We start from the raw sequence: 22139 nt of genomic DNA on the forward strand, positions 1-22139 counted from the left end.
GAAAGGGATCATACAGGTTGTAGGCTACACCTGTCAAGGGCAGAAGAGACATTTTTCATAGGTTGCTATAATATTATTATAAGGTTATCCTCTGTTTAAGGAGAAGCAAGTGTGTGTGTGTGTGTGTGTTGTGTGTGTGCGTGTGCATGTGTGTTTATGTGAGAAGAAGTGTAGGGCAGGGTGAGCAGGTGGGTGGAGAGGAGGGCAGCATCAGCATCAGCGCCCATGACGTCACTAGAGTTTAAAGTGGGCCGCGCTTCACCCAGTGGAGGGAGAGAGAAGAGAGAAGAAGCAGCGGCGGGTCCTCGCACCTGACTTCTGCGCGTCGCCGAGTGTGAAAAATCCCTGTGCTGACACAACTCCAGAAACTACCTGCTCTCACCGAGCCTAACTGAATTTTGACTTTCACTTTAACTAAATATGGGAGACCTCGTTGCACGGTGGACCCGCTCAATTCTCTCGTCTTGAGGTCGATAACTTTCAAATTCAGCTTTACCCCCGAAGGGTGAGTTCAAATGCATTTTCCCGAAAAATCGGGCTCGGTTATTTTAATCAGAGCTTTGTAATGATGCTGCAGCGGGCGTGTCATCACAACCCGCAGCATGTGTGACGATAAACATGTTTGCAGATGTTTGTTAAAGCAGATTAAAATATATATATATACCTTTTGCTATATTTTTGTTTGTGCTACTGGAGTGGCCCGCAGTAACTTGCAGTCTTTCGGAGAGTGCTGCTGTTGGTTGCTGTGACAAATTGTGCTTTCCATTTAATTAGGCTATTGGCGAGTCTATCCCACGGAAATGTGCGCGCTGTGCCAAAGAAAAGGGCTGTATCATCCCGGAGAGTTTTATAATCTACTGCAGTCGCTTAGCCGGATGTTTTTGGGGTTTTTTTTTCAGCAAATATTTGTATGCCAGTGTGCTCTGCTTTTTTAAAATTAGTCTATTAATTTGAAGATAGTCGTTTTAAAAAGCTGCAATGCATTGAATGCTAATGATTTAGATTTGTTTTGCATTTTATTTGAACTACTGCAATTTATGTTTTGTGTTTTGTGATGCTTTTGCCTTGTCTGGAGTAAGTTTCGTGGCTGTGGCTAGATGTAACCTTTCGTTTCTTGGCTCCTGTGTGATACTAACACTGGTGTGAGTGGCATCGGTGTAACTCCAACGTCTTAGTCTAAGAGTAATTCATACATCCAGGATGTGAGATAATGGACTGTCCTTCAAACTCAAGGATTAGGAGTGATGAAGATTTTGGTTGCACTGAATAGAAATCACATCCAGTGTGTTATGTCATGTTTTCACCACTAGATGACAACAAAGTGCAACCTAAAGCATCCGATTAAACTTGCATTAGTCTATTAGTCAATGAGCAGATCTGCACCATGGTTTAATCATGAAGTCATTACTGCTGCTGATTTCCTTTGCGGAAGAATAAACAAAACCAAGAAGCCCTTCTGTAAAACGTATAATTTTGATGATACCACTATCAGATACACAACACACACACTCACACACACAAACACACTGTAGCTACTGTTGTTTTGCCCTGCTGGAGCTGCATACATTGTTCCACATGCTCAGTATGGGTTCTGCACATTATAGCAATTTGTCATAAAGTCATTTATCATAGATGGACCATGACACTACAGCAGTGAAAGTTTAGTTTTGAGTGAGACTTGGACACTTGGTATATGCTATCATGTTTTCAGAAACTACCTCAGGCATGTTCATTGTAACCTTTTTCAAGACTTGGCTCAATTTTCCACTCTTGAATTTTTACGTATTCAAGCGCTACACAATTAGTTAAATCAGATCACAGTTTTAATATCTGGAGCATATAAAAAATTCAGTGTCCAAACTCATGTTTAACTTACAGCTGCTGTTTTCTTTTGTATTTAGAAGTTAGATCATCCGTTCCATTGTCAAAACTGTCTTTAATCAGCTTTTATTTTGAATGTTGACCTGTCAAAATATCAGAAAATGTGGGCAAATATTGCTCTCGTTTTCCTTTCTTTGTGCCCACAGTTCAATTTTAGGCTGCCAAACAAGTTGACAAAATCACCATATTGCTTTCTTATACTTTTCCTTTTGTGCTGTGAAAATGGAATATCTTCAAATGTCAGACCTTTCACAGGTATAAAAAATGGCCTTGTTTTCAGCTTTGTGTCAATAAATCATGCAAACACTGAAGGGATAATGGATTTTTAAGTGATTTATTTAGTTTAAGGATCCTACACTTTGTCTGACAGGTTAGGGAATCATTTCATGTCATAATGACATTTACATTTTTTTTCCCTATTTATAGCATTTTGGAGAAAAAAATCCAAAATGAAATAAGTGTGATGTTGGTATAAATAACGATACCTAACTGTAATATTTTTTTTATACTTTTGTAGATAATTCACAAAGTAAAATAGGGAATGTCTTTTAGTAGTTCATTCAGTCTGTCGGGGCATAGAAAGTAGTCGGAAGAACGAAGAATTTTCAGTGAGATTAAAGGTATATTTTTTTTATTTGAATGAAATTGCTTTTCATTAAAACATTGATATCCAGAGTTAGGGCTGGTTAAAGCTGTGATTTCCAGCAACTCTTTCCTCTAATGAGAGGTCATGGAGCCAGAAACCAAAGTGATACTTGGTTCAGCTTCAACGGCTTCATCTCTCAGTGGAGCCAAGGACGACATTTGCCGCTCAAACACCATAAATTCTGATGTTGTTTACTGAGCAGATGCATATTTGTCTTATTTTGGGAATCAGTGTGTTCGGGGCACACAACTGCCTTGTGCATTTGGTCGAGGTCTTTCTTGCACGCATTTTATAGTCTAGTAAACCCTTTCAACTGGAAATCCCAATGTTTGGCTCAATCAATATGTTTAATTAGGGCTGATTAATGAAAGAGGGTAGCTGTGGAAGGTTGACCAATTTCTCTGTTTTCAAAGGAAAAGAGAGACAAAAATGCATTCCATGGTAGGAATATGATTTTATGTAGCAATTTACAGCGTAGATTAAACATAACAAAATCTAGAGAGTATGTGTATACGTTTACAGTTTACACTTCTGTTTGATGTAGATGGCATAATAATTTTTTTCAGTACCTACAATTAAGACTTGACCAGCTGGTGGTTGAAACTCACGCAGGCTCAGTAAGCTCTTAAAGACATGTGAATTAAGGGATTTGAAATGACTGCTTTGTGCAGATGTTTAGAAATAGTTTTCTCCACAGGCCAGATAGACTGTTGGCAGTGTGAAATCTCTCCATTAGTGTATCAGGGTTTGCAGAACTACCACTGCTGTGTAATGTTGGTGAGTTGGGTCTGGTTCACAAGGGCAAATCCTAAAAGTCGACTCAGTGTTATTAATCTGACATTGATTTTGAAACCTGTACGTGGACACCTCAGCATACGGTAATGTTTCAGGGCAGTTTCTTTTGGAATTTGCTGTAATGAACACTGTTTTCTGTCAGTCCCTCAGAAGTAACAGCTAGCATGACCTTTATTCTGCAAATTAAGCTGTTTTTGCTTTGCAATGACTGATAGATCTTATTATTTCAGCAAAAGTGCATTGAGCATTGAGCAAATACCCTGGAGCCATAGCAACTGCATTAACAAAAGTTAATGAAATATATTGAGGCAGGACCTAGACTTTGCTTTACTTTTGAAAGCCGTGGCATTTACATTTTGCGCTGTACAGAGGGAATGAAAACGGTTTATCCCTCGGCATACACCCACAGCTTACCTACCTCGTCTGTAGACATAATTTTGCTGTAGCCAATACTGTGGTGTTTCCAGTAAAAATAGATACCTTTGTTACAGGTGATTATTTTTTTAATGGTTCACGAGTATGTGTCTTTTCTCGTGAGTGTGGCTCATAATAAAAGTCACACTTTTGCATGTTTTGCATCGCAAAAAAGTTACATAAGTGCAAATTGATGCTAAATTTTAAAGGCCAATAAAACGGCATAGCTAGCTGGCATTAAAAATGAGAAGACATCTGCAATTTAGATTGAGCTTCAATTCTATGTTAGGTTTCCCAAGGGTCTGGCCATGTCTGCATCTGATTATCCTTGCATACATTTAATTAATAATTCGACAATGCACGGCATTGATGCCGGTCAGCCAGCGTTCTGCAGGGGAATAGATTGGCTCTGCGTGATATCCAGCCACAGCATCTTAGCAAGGAGCAGAAACGATGAGCTCAGGCAGATTTCAGATACACGAGCTCGTGCGGAGCTGCGTTAATCCCCCCTCCCTCAGGTGCAGTCTTGGGGAGGAACGTCATGGACTACAGCTCGCCACTGATACTTTGCCAAGCTCTGATTAATGCACTCATCAGTTCTTTTCTTGTTGGTTTTAATGACAAGCATGTCCCCTTTGAGAATTTGGTGACTTTTTGCAAATACTGCTGATGCATCTGCTTGCATCTGCCACTTTTCCTTTCCTGTCTCGTGAAGAGAGCCTTGATAGAATGCCCAAGTATTTTGACATGACTGGGCTGTTAGTTACAGTGCAAGAGACCACATGACATATTCTCTACCAGAGATACAGGATACATGAGCTGAGGAAATGAGCAGTGATAATATCTCAGCATGTTGGGATGTGTTGTGCGTTGCTGATAAGGCTATTATTCATTATTATGCCTTAGACAGCAAAAATCCACTCTCCATCTCAGGCATATGCTTTTCACACATAGTTTACTTACTGCTTACTAATTACTTTGGAGTTAAAAATGATTTAACTGATTCGCTTATGTAGACTGTAAAGAAACCACAGATATTCACTAATCTTTTCTTCTGAGTGCTGAGGCTGTTGAGCAGAAGTAGAAAAGTGAAATATTGGCTTGTCAGAAACATGATGAAATTTAATATTTAATTTGACAGCATCAAAAAGGTACTGTTAGGCACTAAGAAATGTTTTAAAATGAGTTAAAATAGATGTGATGGATTTCATAAAAATCTCAAGAAATGTTAAGAAGAAGATGATTCATAACTCTGGTCAAAGAAAAAGGCAGTTTGTAATACCTGCTAAACAGAAAATCCTAGCAGCAGCCATTCCTCTTAAACAGAGCTTTAACAAATTTAAATATTCCCCAGCATCCGGCGCTGTGATTTTTGCATTGTTTCCTCAGTCAAACAAATCGGGTCTGAGTCACAAATTTGACAAACAACCACCATTTATCACACAGATCACAGTATTGTAGTGCTGTGTCTCAGTAGACTAACTGAAATGGAAATTATTATTCACATTTTATATTGTGCAGTAATTCAGCAACATGATCAATGACTTGTGATCATCATCCTGACAAATGCAGGCAGAGTTGTGGTCGTGCCACATTTAGCTGCCCTTATGTGATTGATGATTAAAGTAGACAAATGATTCACTGTGCTCAACTGTCCATTAGTAGTGTGATGCCTATTAGACTGTGATATTTTGCCTCTGGCACCTTTCACACAGGGACCTCATCACACTATTTTTTCTCTGCCTGTTGACGGGGGCGTGTGTCTGAGTGTGTATTTTTCTGAATCAGTAAATATAAGTTTATTCTGATTAAAAAATGGCAATGTATGATACCTGACATATAACATATTGCTGTCACATCACTGCCACATGCTGTGCACTGCCCGTAGCAAATGTTTTAGATGCATCTCCTCTCAGCTTGTCTGATCTTTTCCAGTGAGAACACTTTGGAGCCTTTCCAGTGTCTAGTGATGGATCTTTGTGTTATCAGCGAGGCGCTTTGAGCCCTATAACATAAAGCCCCAGCGCTTATTCAGCACCGCATACCTTGCCTGTGATCAATGGCCAGCAGTCAGGACACTGAATGGAGCACAGATTGAACCACATCTGGGATTTGGATGCTGAATAACAGCCTACTCAACAGGGGTGACTCATGAATAATGCACCAGCCAGCTGAGTGTCCCATCTCCTTTGGCCCCTTACAGGCGATGCTTTTGCACTCAGACCTGTCCAGGGAGCAGAAGGTCAGTGCACAAACACTTGGCACCCCCAGCACCAGCATCAGGCAGTCCTGCCCACCGCAACCATGTTATAGTGGAGAGCATAATGGAATAGAGGCTGAAAGAAGCACGTAAGGGAGATGTAGCTTACATTTACAGCAATGATAATTTTTTTATTAGGTTTTTATAGATTTTAGGAGCATTTTTATATACAACACAAAGCTGTGTGTGTTGAGATGGCAGGGAAAACTGCAATTTAACAACCTTATGTTGTTTTTATATCATTCAGATCAGGGAGACAAGCTGTTTTACTCGACAGATATCATAAATTAAAAATGAACAGGTTTGCACTTCATAAAACAGAAAGTATATGTTTTATATTGTTTGCAATGTGTGCACTATTTGTAGATTTCATTGCACTATGATATTTATAAACTTTACTGACAGACCGATTAATTGGTTGGCCTACGAATGCGGACACATCTGCAATGCAGGCAGAAAATCTCATGTTGGTTGACCATAACTGTAATATATGACACAATTATATTCCCAAGTTATACACCGCAGGATGAGATTTAACAGTGTGAACATCTCATGAGTCAGATGATTTATATTGAATACATTTTAGAGCATTGTTTTCCCAGCCTAGCGGTTATATTATGTATTCCAGTTATTATTTAAACAAAATTTTAATGGCTTTCATTGGGTTTGTGTATGCATTAGATTTCTGTATTTGTTGCATTTTGGCTTTATTTAACTCTGTCATGATAAAGACAAGCTTCTTCATGTATTCATTATATGCAGGCTGAACAGAGCCTCACAAATGCCTCTCTTTTGTCCATTTTTTTTTTAATGTATTCAGTCTAAGTAGGCACATTTTGCTCAAGTGGATTCAAGGACATTTAAAAGGTCATGATGGCAAAAATTGGGCATACATCGTGCAAATCCAGTTGATGGAGCTCTCATTTCACCAAATCGAGATCACCTGGTTGCATCCTACATGCAGCGGTGGCATATTTTCAGATTTAATAATCATGATGGTAAGTCATTCTTCATTCAGTCAATGACTAGTGATCCAGAAGGTCAACGTGCAACACTATCAGAGGGAGCACACCACTGCGAAGGATGTAGGAGGTGTAGTTTTTAACATAAAGAGTTGATCTTTTATTCTGAATTTTTATTTTTGGAAAAGAATCATTAGTTACAATAAGCAGTAAAATATTGTTGATTTTTTTTAAACCAGACTATACTGCATCAGTGGTCGTAACTCACTCAAGTACATGCATTTAAGTATGTTTTCAATTAGTTGTATATTTTTACATTATTCTGACAGCAGCTTTAATAATTCTGTCATTTTTTGACAGGCAACCACTTCAACACTAGTGCTTGATTGTAAATTAAAAAAAAAAAAAAATCACGTTTAATTTCAGTAGCTGGTCATATTTCGCAACAAATCAAAGATCATAGAGTTGTAAAAATAAATCCATCCATGCATTCATCCATGCATTTTCCTTCAGGGTAAGAGGCAGGTTACACCCCGGACAGGTCACATTTATGTATCATTATTTGTATTTTTAAGATGCTTTTATTCAGAATTTCAAGTATTAGTAAGTATAAGTAAACATATAGTATAAAATAAATATTTTAATTACAAACCAGAAAAAAGCAACTCATTTGCCCACTTAAACATATTATATATAATAAAAAAAAAGATTTTTTAGTCCAGATGTAATCCTCCTAAAGTCATCAACCGTGTTTTGATGATTAATTGTTCTGTAACAATTTTAGACGTGGCCTGTTAATCATCCCAAAACCCCTTCAGTTTATATTTTTGTCCTTTGTAGATGGTACGACCACTAAGTTGGGAAATAATTAAACACTAACTCCACCATGACCTCCTGCAGCAGTAAAATGATGTTGGAGAATTCAGTTTTAACAATTTAATCATACCATGAAATACAGTCACTGCAGAGCTTTTTTTTTTTTTTAATTTACTTGAACTCTGAGTACATTTTGTTGACAGTACTTTATTTTATTTAAGTAGTAATTTGAATTCAGAAATTTTGCTTGTACTGTGAGTAAAGGAGTTGAGTAGTCTCGCTACTACATTGCATGCATCAGTATTAAATGATATGTTTTCCCAAGTGTAATGCGAAGTCCCCTGAGATCACAGAGGATTGTCTGCACAGAAAGCAAAGTGCATCCACGCGCAGTGGCTTTTCTCTTCTGTGCTCTCCGCGTCTGCTTCACACACCACTTACCCGGCGACATTTGGGACGAGTTTCTCACTGCTTGGCTTCTCACATCTTGGACACTGACACAAAATAAATGAAGACACAAAGAAGACACAAGATTCAGAGTTGGAAGGGGTTGGTGGCTGAGGTGTGAAACTATTGGGGTGTAAAATTGCCCTGGCAGCCACACTGTTGTTTCAGCATTTCATGGTGAGCTGCTCAGCTAGACTTTACTCGACTGTTTTGTGCCTCCTTCTCTACACCTCCTTTCATTTGTGTTTCTGTCCACACTATACCTATGCTTAATTTGTCCATAGCACTCTAGCTGTACAACTAAAATACAGTAATGAACATTTGGCTTGGCTGGGCTCCCAGGCAGAGAGCAGCTGAATATTACAGTGGTTCAGTTTTGTTCTCCACTGGAGAATGACCCTGGTGAGAGCGCAGACGGTTCAACAGGCTAATATTCACACATTAATTTGCCCAAAGATGTCCAACTGTTCTCCAATAGATCTCATTACGTGCAATCAGTCACAGGCTGGCTAATTGTCTGTGTGGTGTAGGAAAGCTTTACTGGTGCATGTAGGAATCTGACTGGTGCTTCCTCCTGGTGGCAGCAGGAGGCCATACCCAGGCTGTGGAGAGAGAACAGACATGGTGTAGAGGGCATTGCAAAACATTTGGCTGTCAGTGTGATGCCTAGGGTTTGTTATTAAAAGCATAGGGCGAAACACAGCAACGATTCTGAGCAGCAGGCAGAGCTATGTGACATCAGGCACATTGTTATTTTGGTTCATTAAGTGATGTTGTTTCACTAATTAGTTTTCTTGCCCAAAGCTGGTAATTGGTGACATGTTTATGACTGTATGTACCATGCCTGTTATGTGAGGAACTCAAATATGATTAATTACAAAAAAATATATATGTTTGACATTAGAATAAGCACAAGAAAAAAATACAATATAATTGCTATATGCTGTACTCTATTATCCATATTAGTGTGGTGCCTGCTGTCATGGACATTTTAGCATCAGCAAAGGCAGATGTCATAATCAGTGGAGATTTATTTATAAACTGTGTTATCTGAATTGAGGGCATCATTATGAAGAATCTCACATCATTTGTGGGGTCACAAATCAAGCAAAAGAGCCTACAATACTATCACATTGTCACATCTTGCCACAGATTTGCATATGCTTAACATCAGAGGCGACTTGATGACCCTAACCAGAAGTCCTTCTAGAAGCAATCCTTGCCACTGAGCAGCCATCCTTGTAATGTCTTCAGGCAATCTGTAACACGACCAAGCCACCCCAGTCTCCCAAATTAGTGGAGCTGGAACCATAATTGCAATAGCTGTGGTCAATAAGACATAAAAAAAAATTGCATGTATAAAATCACCAGTCCAACTGTTTTTCAGCAGGTTATATTATTACTGTGTATGCAGAGTTTTCCGGCATTACTGCTCCATTTAAAGCCCAACACAGAGTGCCAACATGATCATCCAAGCAGAGGAAATATGAAAAGCCGCCAAGAAAAAAATAAAGTTAATTTACCTAAATCTTTACTATAATGAGTAAACACATCTGCCACCATGCGGTTAAAACTATCCTCAGCCTCATCTATGTGTACTTTAATTATAAAGCTGATGATTGGCTCTTTGAGGGGAGCAGTGGAAAGCTGCTGTCTCCCATAGATTTCTATTCAGGATTCTTTAAGTGCCATGTCTGCCTAAATCCAGAGAACAGGAGTAGGCAGCCAAAATGAGCACACTCGTCAACCAAATGACCCTACACTCAGCACTGCATTTGGTTTGGTTCCTAGCAATACACCCAGCGAGTCTGAAGTAAATTGATGAACATTTGTTGAGAAAAATAAAGAACAGCCAGATTCATGCAAGAAGGTTCTAGATAAAAACTTGAACACTGGGTGATATAGTATCAGCCTTCCACAAGTACCGTATGTTCGGATCAGCAAAGTTAGATATCAGTCTCATTGGAAGTTCAGTCCAACTAACTGTGTTATCTGAACTGTGACATTGGCATGAGGCCACAGAGCAGAGTGGAATAATCTGTGAGGTCACAAATCAACCATAATGGCCTATTCCCACTGAATGCATCATTTGTCACATAAAATTATGGGCAAATTTAAACCTGCTGGAGCCCGCAAGACCCTCCCTGCATTCATCCACTTTGGAAGTGGGGTCCACTTTCATCGGCCCTTGATGTTGATAAAATGGTGACTAGCTTATCAACTTGTGTCAAATCTGACATCATCTGTAAGGTCAGAATTGCCTTTTTTGACACAACTGGGAGGAGAACCCCAAAGTAAGACCATTGCTCATCTCCTCAACAACCTCAAACTCTTGCAGTGTTCTTACTCAGGTCCCAGCAGCACACCTGCTGCATATGACGTAGATCATTTGATGAAATACGTGAAGGACAGACTGTCAAACAGATGATTTCTTGATATTTATTAGTGAGATTTGATCATCATGTTTACTCACATTAGTTTCACATTTTCTGCTCTTTCTTTGAACCACTTCTGAACAGATGGCTGGAATGGCTCCACTGCTCTCCTCCCTTGTGCTTCTGATTTTTACATTCATAAAGCCAACGTTAGACTAGATTGGTTTCTCTGATGTCCATGAAGCAATTTCTCATTATTGCTCGTGGCTGAGAGTGGGCTGGGAGTACACAGGACAGTGTTTGTCTGCTCCGACAGGCTGCAAAAAGTCTTTTTGCCCTGAGTGAAAGAAATAAAAGTATGAGGACAGCCTCCCTCCAATGGGCTGAGTCTGGTGTTGGCATGCCCTGCGGTAAGGCAAGGTTATTCAGATGAAAGATGGTGTTGAGATTAGTGAGCCCTGCCTGAGCGCGTGGACGTCCAGCATTCCGCACTGTGTGATTTATGAGAACCATGATATCAGCAGTCGCCACATGAATAAACCATGTGGGCAGAATTAAGCTTCTGTTAAACGACGCACAGCATTTTCCCAGGTGCCCCAACAACCGAACTGAAATCGCATTCACGGATGTTGTGTTGTCGCTGTTCTTCTGTAGGAGTTACATGAGGCTTTAAAAGCAGAGGCTGTTTTAATTCTTCCTCTTTCTTTCCCAATAATTCCTGTGGCTTCAGCAACAGTGCCAAAAAATTGTTTTGAGCTTATTAATAGTTTGTAGAGCCGCTTTGTTTGAAGGCTCAACGTAGGACAATGTAACTAAGCTAAAAAATGAATCTCTCATTATTTAGTCAGTACCAGAATAAATGCATATATTGATATATTTAAACTGTCCTCCTGCAACTAATGATTGTTTCATTACGGTCGTTAGTGTGCCAAATAATCATCTTACAATTTCTTAAAGTCCAAGATGAGCCTGTCAGATTGCGTGTGCTCTATGGCTGAAATATTTGCTGCCATACAATGAACTTGAATCCTTTAAATTTTCATGTGAATTTCTCAGCTTGAATAATTGTATCCAAACTCTGAATTTAAATCACATAATTTGAATTTTCTGATCAAAAGTCAGAAGAAAAATGAAGCAATATTTTTTAATAACAATCCAATTAATTAAATAATTAATAACGATGTATTAAATCATGGAAAAATCTTTAAATTGTGGAAGCCATTGTGCACACAACAGTTTATGATAGCTTTGTCAACTAAAACAATAACACAATGACATCACATCAGGCCTTAAAGTCTCATATTTAAGAGGAAAAACTACACTGCAAACTCAGGATGTGGATGCACCAAACTGCTGGAGTACCTCCTTAAACTTAAGCTGAACAGTTAAATAATGTTTGGGTAGATAATTTGTTATTGTTCTTATCTGAGTGTGGATTTGAAATCATAAAGTCGGAAATAAAATGAGAAAAAACTCATTTGTGGGCATAAATCAGGCTAATCTTAATAAAACTGATTGTGTCATTTAAAAAAAAAAAAAGATAAAGTCCACTGCAGATAAAATAGCTATTCTTGTATATTTTCTATTCTTTAATACAATATTTCACCAGAGGCAGTGTACAGTCAGTGAAGTGCTGTAGCGGCAAGAAGCGGCACTTTTTCATGGGAAGCTGCATACATATTAATGCTGTGCATACTAATAATATGAATATTTCACATCTGTCTTCCTGTCCATCTTCACTCTCTGATTGAAAAATCTTATTCAAAAGCCCACACCCAAAGCAGGGTGAAATTTTCTTCTCTGGCATGTATAAAATAATCTGAATACGGTATGCCCTCTGTCCTCTCAAATGAGTTGAACTGCTAATGTCCATAACCATATCTAAGCAGTATTATGGCGAGTGTCCAGTCTGAGATTGAGAGATTGTGAAATTAATCCTTGGCTGGATCATGTCAAGCTGGCATTCCTAATCACTGAAGTGTAATAAATAGGGAAGTACCCTGGAGAGAGATCAGGTGCAAGACATTGCTGCCTTGGCTCCACTTCATGCTGTCAGCATTACTGAGATTCCCATAAATGCAGCAACAAACACCCTCTCGGGCTTTATGACTTCAGTCCACTTGCCGTGCTAGTACATGCATTTAGTCTTATTGAAGTGATTTGTATATAGAGAGGACTAAAAATACCAAAATGTAAAAATAACCTATACATTCAAACATATAATCAAGTCATTCCTGTCATTAGGAAAATATACTTTAACACAAGTACTCGTTATGTTGGTCCTATTGTTAGTGAGCTGTTATTATATTATTATTATTTGATATCATTATTAGGTATATGTTATGGGAAGTATTATTTTAATCTCATTGGTTGAGGTGGAGGCAAGTTTAAAAAATAACCTGTTAAATCTGTAGCAGTTTATGGTACAGACAAAAAATATGAAGAAAATATAAAGCTATCATAAGTTTTATTCAGCAGCACAACTAGTATCTTTTACCAGTAAATGTACTGGAGTATAAAAACATTTACGATAATTCCCTCTTGAATATCACAGAGCATACGTATAAAGTAGCAAACGCTCAAAAATAAAGCACCAGTACCCTCAAATTGTATTTACTAATGGTGATCATTAGAGTACTGTCATAGAGCTTTTAAATATAATTCGTTTTTCTTTCCTTTTCATTTCTTTTCTTTTTTCTTTTTTTTTCTTTCTTTATTTACTCATAAACAGCAGCAGATCAGGATTTAGTTTCTGTGCTTGTCAAAAAGCCATCTCCTGCTGGCCTTGTAACACATCAGACTCTCAGGTATGTGGTTGAAACCTGGGGAACCAGTGTGTACGCTGTGCCACACTATGGCCTCTATAATGAGGCCTGACTCCTAATGACTCACAGCCCCCAGCAAGAGATAGGGGTGGCCAGCAGTGGGGCTTATCTCATTGGCACTCTGTGCTGTGTGGTTACTGCTGTAACCTTTAGATCACTCCAGATTAGGTTGCTGCGGGAATCCTTCAGTAGTTATTACAAAACAGATTGAGTGGCTGAAAGAATTCTCATAAAAGTTGTATACGAGTCCTCTGCTTGAAGTTAGAGTTGTCATAATAGGCTGATTGTGCAAAGACACGTTACATACTGAAGCTCATGACTGATCAGCATTCTCTAATGCTGCTGCAGATAAGACTGCGATGCCAAGTGACGTTTCTGTTGACTGGTTTTGATTGTAAATTCACACAAGCTTGTGAGAATTGTGATAAATTTAGCACTAAAAGGGTTCTGAAAACAGCAGGGGGTCCAAGGCGTAGAGGTGAGCTAACTTGTGGTAGTCAGTCATGCCTGCTGAGCATCATTCATGGAAGAGTGCAGGAATTGGTCAGCCAGGGGACAGGGTGGTTAATTGCATTGCACTTTAATAAGTCACACACTGAAGACACATGGCTTTAATCATGCAGATGTCTCTGCTGATAGACAGTGTAAGGGACAAAGGTGGCTCCGTCTCATCGGAGTTAATGTTTCTGCCGGCAGGTGTCCGATGTAAACCTTGGGTGTTCCTGTCAAGATTCAGAAGTCCATATAATCACGTACACACACCTTCACTATATTCTGCCTCTTGTTCTTTGCACATGTGTAACCTCAATAGCCTAAAATATGTTGCTATTTCAGCTGTTTGTCACTGGGAGCAGCACAGCAGCAGAAGGGGAATTTTTACTGCCGAGTAATCAAAGTGGTGACGAGCAGGAGTGAAATTCATTTAGGGTGAGTGAGGTCTCTGGGGAGCATTTTGGTGGTGTTAAACATTCCTGTCGTCAAAAAAGAAAGAATCCGTTTTCAGGGAATTGAGCAGTGCAAAGTCATACAGGAGAGCCCCAAGTGATAACCGTCATATTCATCTAACTTGTCTTTCATGCTGTGCTCTATATTCACACATGCAATGACAAGAAGTTACTTAAATATAGTTTATCAACATTATTTAAAGGGGATCTTGTTTGCCAAAAATGCAATCTAATGTTATAATCCATGTTAAAGAAATTAACAAACATGTGTTCAGGCACTGCAAAATATTAACTAGGTTTTTGTCCTTGACATTCACATTTTTAATGTCACTAAGCTGTCACTGATGCATGCTGGGCTGCACACATAGATCTCACTGGAGGTAGATTTTGACCAGATCTAAGAGGATTTGGTAGGATTTGGAATTAAATCTCTATGTAGGGTTTGATTTCCAATCAAAATTGGCCGCTGCATTTTGTTCCACCTTTGATGGTTAAAAAAAAAAAGTCTTCACTTAAGAACAAAAGAAAAAAGAAAGAAAGTAAAGGGGAAAAAGAGTTATTGATGCTTTAGAACTGAGTTCATTGGGATCACCATCAGATAATGAATGCTTATTTTGAAGGGTCCTAAATCATGCTAATTCCTTTATTGCAATCCATATGATTTTACTTCCAATTAAAAAAAAAAAAAAAAAAAGATAAAATAAAAAGACATCTTTTTTTTATTAAAAGAACCATCATATCCCTTCTACTGTGGAACTCAAAAACGAGTCAAGAACAGGTTTGTTTTGAGCAACTTGTAATGCATTTTGCTCAGAATAAATCTGTATAATTACTACAGGTGGGAATGATCAGACACTCCACAAAATATTATCACAATACTTCACTCATTATAAGATATTACTGCAATTTTTAACATTTTGTGATATGCTGAGTATGCTGAGTAAAGTGGTCACGAGTGTCCAACACCCTCAGGTGCTGGGCAACCATTTAGTCACCACAAGTTGCAATCGGTCACAGAATGTGAAAAAAAAAAAAAAATCTAAAATCCCAAGACCCTGCATCCACATATGAGGGCATTAGATTTGGGCTTTGCTGTACCTTATACTTCATTCTGCTCATTAGTGTTTTAGACTTTGTTAAGCCATGTCGACTTTGTTGTGTTATGCTGTAAAATAAACCCATTGTCCCCATCTGAGGACTTCTTTCTTTCTTTCTTTTTTTAAACAAAAGTATCTAACAACCATGTAACAAAATACAACTTCCTGTTTAAAGAGTAAACTTAGTTTATATGCATATCAGGTCCATATAATCAGAAATATCTAAAGCCCCTAATAATCAGTGATAATCTTTACCCAATTGAATCCAGTAATGCCACAGTAGAAGTGCTTTGTTGTGTGTTTGTTAGCCAGCTGTATAATTGTGCTGCAAATTTAAAATTGCTTCAGACTGTCATAGACCTCTAAATGAGCTAATATTCAGTAGCTGTAATAACTATGTCTACAGTAATTCTTTTGTCTTTCTCTCATCACTGGGGCTTAGAAACGGTTTACATGCATAAGAAATTATATTAAAGTATTTATTAAGCCAAGAATGAAAACAGATTTTATTTGGTCTTAATTTAGGATTCATAGCAAATGAAGGACAGAAAAATCTCAAACCTACACTCTGACCTTCTAGTGAAGGCCATGCAATGAGGAAAAATGATAAACACATGAATGTTCTCCAAATTATTGCAATAAACCTTGTGTAGGCTTTGTTAATGAGCGCGGTTAATGCGATCTTGTCACATTGTGGACAAACCACTCATAGTGTTTGAAACGTGAACAGAGTTCATTGTATTAGCCCCTCTTGAATTAATGCAGGCTTTTATTCCTGTGGGTAAGTTAGTGTGGATGTGGAAATATAGGTAGGTGGAAATGAGAACCGTGTGCTCAAATGTGGAGGCTGTGCGGTGCAAACTGGCCTTTCAAGAGCAGCTTTTGTTGAACTATATGCCTGTTGAGATTTTTGATCCCATAAGAAATTTATGAGTTTGTGTGCGTGCATCCATGTGAGAGCGAGCAAGGAAGCATGTGTCTTCTGTGTGTCATCATAAGCTCATTATTTTTCTCCTCTCCCACAGATCTGCGACCTGTCATCACCTCGCCCAGCAAGCGCATGTGAGCGCACTGGCACTTCTGTGTTTTTTTTTTCTGCTTCCAGAGCCCCCTCAGCAACCGCAGAAACACCCAGGGACCACAGGCTGCAAGATTAGGTGAGCATAAGGCCACACGCCTCTGGCTATTAGATTTGTCACTGTCTCCTCTTTTAGGGGCACTGTGGCACTTAATTTGCTTGCAGACCTCACTCTGAAGCTTACTAATAGTCATTGATTTGTTTAATCTTGCCGCATATTTAGGATAATCCTAATTTTATTACCTCTTAACCCCTTGCGGGCTTGTGATTGAGAACTGTAAAAAAAAAAAATATTGAGCTTGTCCACAGTCATTCAGATTAAATGGCGGAGGAAGATGGTCTAATCAAAGAAACAATAAAAACTTTCTGGTCCATCAAGCAGTGTCCCTCTAGTAGCCTATAACCTGACTGTTTCAGAGCAGGGTTTGAATATGAAAGCAGCTGTAGCCCATAACAGATGTGTATCTTGATTAATCATCCTGTTAAGGAAATGAACATGACTTTAACCTCTGCCTGTTCAGATGAACTGCTGCTTAAAGGAAGTGGAGGTCTGATTGATTTCCTTTCACATGTGAGTGAACTACGTGCATCTGTCAATGCAGAAGATTAGCTGAACATGGGAGTTTCTGTGTTACTGATACAGTCGCTCAGAAATATCGAACACATCCCCGTAGCACACCAAAGCACATGCAGAGCGCACACAGCCTACACTGACATGCATGCTGAGCCATGTGAAGACACTTCATGTTGAATCTAATACAGTGTAGTTTTTGCTCAAGCATTTTTGCATACTTCATATTTGCATATTTCATTACTAAAATGCAAATATTAAATTTGCTATGTGTCAGTCATACATGTATTTTACCTGCACTTGTGCAATATCTGTCATACTATGTCTGTTGATCATGTGTGCTCTTCTTCTGCCCACACAGCTAATGAAAAAAATCTGACTGGTTAGACAACATTTACATCAGTGGTGCTGGGTTGTTTTTATCTATGTAGGCATTCACTGAAAAAACATATTATCCATTTTGAAGTTTAAAGCTACCTAAGGGAAAATAGTTTGATGGGTGTGTGTGTGTGTGTGTGTGTGTGTGCGTGTTTATGGGAGATACACTTACATGCTTGCCTGGTAAGAAAATGCACCACTATATGGTACTATAGCTAATGGCTAGTCAACTTAGCGTAGCACAGCTGGGTGTTACACTTTGGGCTGATGGCTACCACCAGAGGTTTTGAAAAAAATAATCAGGTTTAGTGGCCCTTTAAATACCCCAGAGGTCAAGGTGTGGTGTATTTAAGAGTTAAATAATTCACCCATGTAAAGCCTGATGTTCCACAAAAAAACAATAATATTCCAAATACTATAATTAGCCAAATCTCCCTTCTGTACTGTCAACAAAATAGTTTTATTAGTTAATTTATGATTTTTTTTTTTTTGGTTTCCTCGACATTTCAGGTGTAATGTTAATTTATCTAACTGCAGAAACTTAAGGTGCAGTTATGTGTTTTCATTGTTAAGAGGCTGCTTGCTAGCATATATTTTTAGCTATTTTAATGATTAGATAGGCGGCTATGAGTATGGTAAGCATCCATGTGCACTAGTGATGCATCAATTGCAATTATTTTGGCAGATTCTAATACCTGATTCTTTTTCTAAGTGTGACCTGCTGATACTGATTTTTGCCAATTTTGATTTTCTTTCTAAGAGCTAAAGCTGACAGCACATACCAACAAAAATAAACTTTTCTTCAATGTAGAATATTATTTTAATAATAAAATAAATTATTAAGCATTATATTTTCCCACCAACTGCTGTAAAATTCTCTCCCTTATACAACTAAAAATAAAAATAAAGTGCCCTGCTACTGGAAAGAGGTATAAATAACTAACCGAAAATTAGCTGCTGTACACCTACCTTTACCTGATAGAGTTTAACCTATAGTTTACCCTTGCCAAACAAAAGCAGGCACAGGAGATTTATATAACAAAACAAATATCAGTTACATCATTTTCCAATATGCTTACAAATTTACCAGATAACAGGGCATCGACCCTATTCTTTTTTCAACCATCTCCATAATTTTCCTCATAACTGCTTTGATTCTTTGCTCATAGCGAGACTGCTGGCTTGTAGCTGCCTTTGAGCGCTGATTAGCTTTAGCTTTAGCCACTTTCCCTTTGTTAGTTTCTTTAAAATGTCCACGTCCAGCTGGGTGAGGGTGATTTAAGGGTCTGATTAGGTTTGTTGTTACAAAAGTTTTTTTGGAAGTGAAACTTTATGTCTTCACTCATAGTGAAGAGATTCCACACTAATGACATGTTAGCGTGTGACTGTGAGTGAGAGTGTGACTTTTTGCCTTTGCCACTGTGGGTGTGTTGCGCATGCATGAAAGCTCATATCCAACAGTCCAGGTCAAGAACACTGAAAATACCATGCTGGTCCTTGACCGGTCAATCGGTGCATCTCTAATATGCACAATATAAAACAATAGTCATAAATAATGAGAACACTAAGAAAATAAAAATGTCTGGACAGCTGTGATTAAGCTCAGGATTAAACCTGTAACTTATGATTTAACTGTAAAACCATGACTCAGTGTATGCTAGGACTGCAGCACAGGACTTACAGGGCTTTAATATACAGTCAGGTCCTGACCAATTCTGTCAACAATTATGAATAGTTATGAATATTTTATTAAATTAACAAGGTTGCATGATGTGCATAAATATGCACAGCTCTTTTGCTTTGTGGGTGCACAAATTGATCCTGTAGGTAGTTCAGTGCAGCTGCGGTTATTTAATAAACTTAGAGGAAAGACTCCTATAAACAGCTATAAGCAACAATTACAACATCAGCTCAATTAACATTTTCTAAAACCAAGATATGGCTACATACACTGATGACTCTCATTTATAGTCTTATACAACATCTGAAAACTATATACAGTATAAAATTGGCTGTAATTTCAAAACAGTGAATGCAATACTTTTTTTTTCTACACCCCTTGAATTAAAGGTAAAAGTCTGTGCTTCAGTCATATTTTTTTAATTTAAAATACATTGTGGTGGTGTATAGAATCAACATTACAACAAAGTGTCATTGTCCATTGTCACTGGCTACTGCTAACCTTCTGATTTCCAGCCTCTAAATACTCTTATTTGTTGATGCTTGCACTGTACCCTTGATTATTCCACACCTGGGATACTGGCTACACTGATCACTTTATTGAAGTAATCAGTGTATTGATTACTCGATTGGAGAGTTTACGCTCGTTTTAACCATAAATGGCGTTTGAACCTGGAAATGGCGATGACATCGGCTTTACCAAACAGACAAAATGCAATACAAACAACTTTAATCCCACTAGGGGCAATTAGTTTCAAGCAGCTTGTTGTGCACGAAACACATTAACATACAAACAAGCAAATGAAGCTTAATGTGATAAATCTCTCAGGAATAAAACAAGCCATTTTTTTAAAAGGTCAAACTATTCCGTTAATCTTGTGAAATTACTAGCTGCCACCCAGCTATCTATATTTCCTCCCTGTTTCCTTCTCAGAGTGAAGGATGGGATCATCACTTGCCCTGCTGGCCTTGCTGCTTGTGCTCACCACCAGTGCGTTGAGTCTCAACCCTGATGACCCCAACGTCTGCAGCCACTGGGAGAGGTGAGCAATAATTTGAAAACACTGATTTGTAGGAGGGACGTTGTCAATTCTAAAACTTTTTCAGTATATCTGCTCTTAACCAAAGTTCCTGATCTATTGTCAAAGTCTAGTATTGATCTCACACAGCTCAAGTTGCTAAGCTCAGAGAGATGGGGGAGGAGCTGCAGCTTCAAATGAAATACACAGGCAGATTGATCAGTGTACTTTCATCCCAATCAATCGCAAATGCCACAGAGCCTGAATAATTATTAGCTTTGCTGGGCAGTGTCACTTATGAGAAATAAGCAGGAATAATTTCTGGCCATGGCGCAAAGGGGAGGAAAGAAAGCTGTGAAGATATATTATCTGGATTATTGCCTGACCAAGGTGAGGGTACTTTGTGGTTCCACCTTGTTGGCATCGAAATGGATTCCCTAAGTGGGTAGTGTGGTTATGGCTCTAAGGTCCTCCAATATCCGCAGACCATATATCATAAATATCAACTTTCTTAGCATTTTCATACCCTTTCTCCACTGTGCCGAAAATTGCCTCTGTGACTTACATATATATATATTTTTTTAGATTCTTGCTAATTAGCGTTGTTGTTAGAGCTGGTAAAACCTGACCTAGTTTAATAGTTAAGTGATTTCTGACAAAGCGTTAGTGAGATAAAGAGTTTATGATGATTCACAAGGTTGGAAAAAACAAATTCTTAAAATCTTTAACTTCCCTGTAAAAAAAAAAGATATATATATATATGTATATATATATATATATATATATATATATATATATATATATATATATATATATATATATATATTTATATATATATATATATATATATATATATATATATATATATATATATATCTTTCACTATTTTATGTCTCAAATTGTTATTTTAAGCCAAGCCAAGGGTAAATATCTCCTAGGTAGAGCTTATTACAACACTTAGATGTTTAATACATGACAACAAGCCCCAGCTAATGGCTGCTTTTTTGTGTGTGTGGGAGGGACTGAGAGCCAAAAATATTGGAAACTATAGAATTGGTATTTCAAGCCTTTTTTAATTTTTTAATTTAAAATCTGAAACAGAGACCATACTGGGAACTATAGTAGGAGTCTAAAAAATGTAAAGAGTAAGAAGCACAACATTTCCCTTTAAAATTTAGTAGAGCTTACATTTAAAGCAGTAGAAATAGTAAGTCAGGGAACAAGTATATTATACTTTTTCTTGTCACTGGTGTCCTTAAACATTTGGTTTTCAGTTATGCGGTGACTGTCCAGGAATCCTATGCTCACCCATTTGACCAGATCTATTACACTAGATGCACAGACATCCTCAACTGGTTTAAATGCACAAGGCACAGGTAAGTTTGGAAGTCTCACATTTTGTTGCCTTATTATATTTTTAAGTAGCCTGACCTTTACTGCACCTCCAGAGGATGCCTCTGACTGTAATTGTCTTGTTTTGAAGATGTTATGTCTTAATTGCTCCATCAAGGTTGATAGCTCCATCAACTAAACGAGTAAACAGAGACCTCCTTTCAACTGACTTTTATTTAAGGGATAGAATTCCACATAATAATTTTGTTTTCTCCGTGTACTTTGATAAAACTACATATAACAACAAAATATCATATTACTTTTTAGCTTCTATATATTTTCTGCCCTTCAGAAAGGGTCACTTTTTACCTCACGTAGCTGTCTCTGTGTGTATGTTTTCTCAGGATCAGCTATAAGACAGCTTACCGGCGGGGAGTGAGGACCATGTATAGGCGCCGCTCGCAGTGTTGCCCTGGTTACTTTGAGAGCGGAGACTTGTGTGTTCGTGAGTATCCTTTTGTAATTCCGTTGTCCTCGCTCACGACATTTCTGGTCATATCTTTAGGACATTTTAAGAAACTTAGTAAATTTTAGGATTGATTTTTTATTTTTTTTTACT

General features: G+C 38.1%; 1 protein-coding gene across 1 annotated transcript in view; it reads left to right on the forward strand.

The window, feature by feature from the left end:
• Positions 1-335: 335 nt before the first annotated feature.
• megf11 (multiple EGF-like-domains 11) overlaps positions 336-22139 on the forward strand; it is a 70025-nt gene continuing 48221 nt past the window's right edge. Inside the window, exons 1-6 of the mRNA XM_030731065.1 lie at positions 336-505; positions 16488-16619; positions 17062-17111; positions 20104-20212; positions 21463-21564; positions 21925-22025. Coding sequence (XP_030586925.1) covers positions 20112-20212; positions 21463-21564; positions 21925-22025 — 304 coding nt within the window. The 5' untranslated portion in view covers positions 336-505; positions 16488-16619; positions 17062-17111; positions 20104-20111. The remainder of the gene's footprint in view (positions 506-16487; positions 16620-17061; positions 17112-20103; positions 20213-21462; positions 21565-21924; positions 22026-22139) is intronic.

The sequence above is a fragment of the Archocentrus centrarchus genome, chromosome 6 (assembly GCF_007364275.1).
Source record: "Archocentrus centrarchus isolate MPI-CPG fArcCen1 chromosome 6, fArcCen1, whole genome shotgun sequence".
Lineage (NCBI taxonomy): Eukaryota > Metazoa > Chordata > Actinopteri > Cichliformes > Cichlidae > Archocentrus > Archocentrus centrarchus.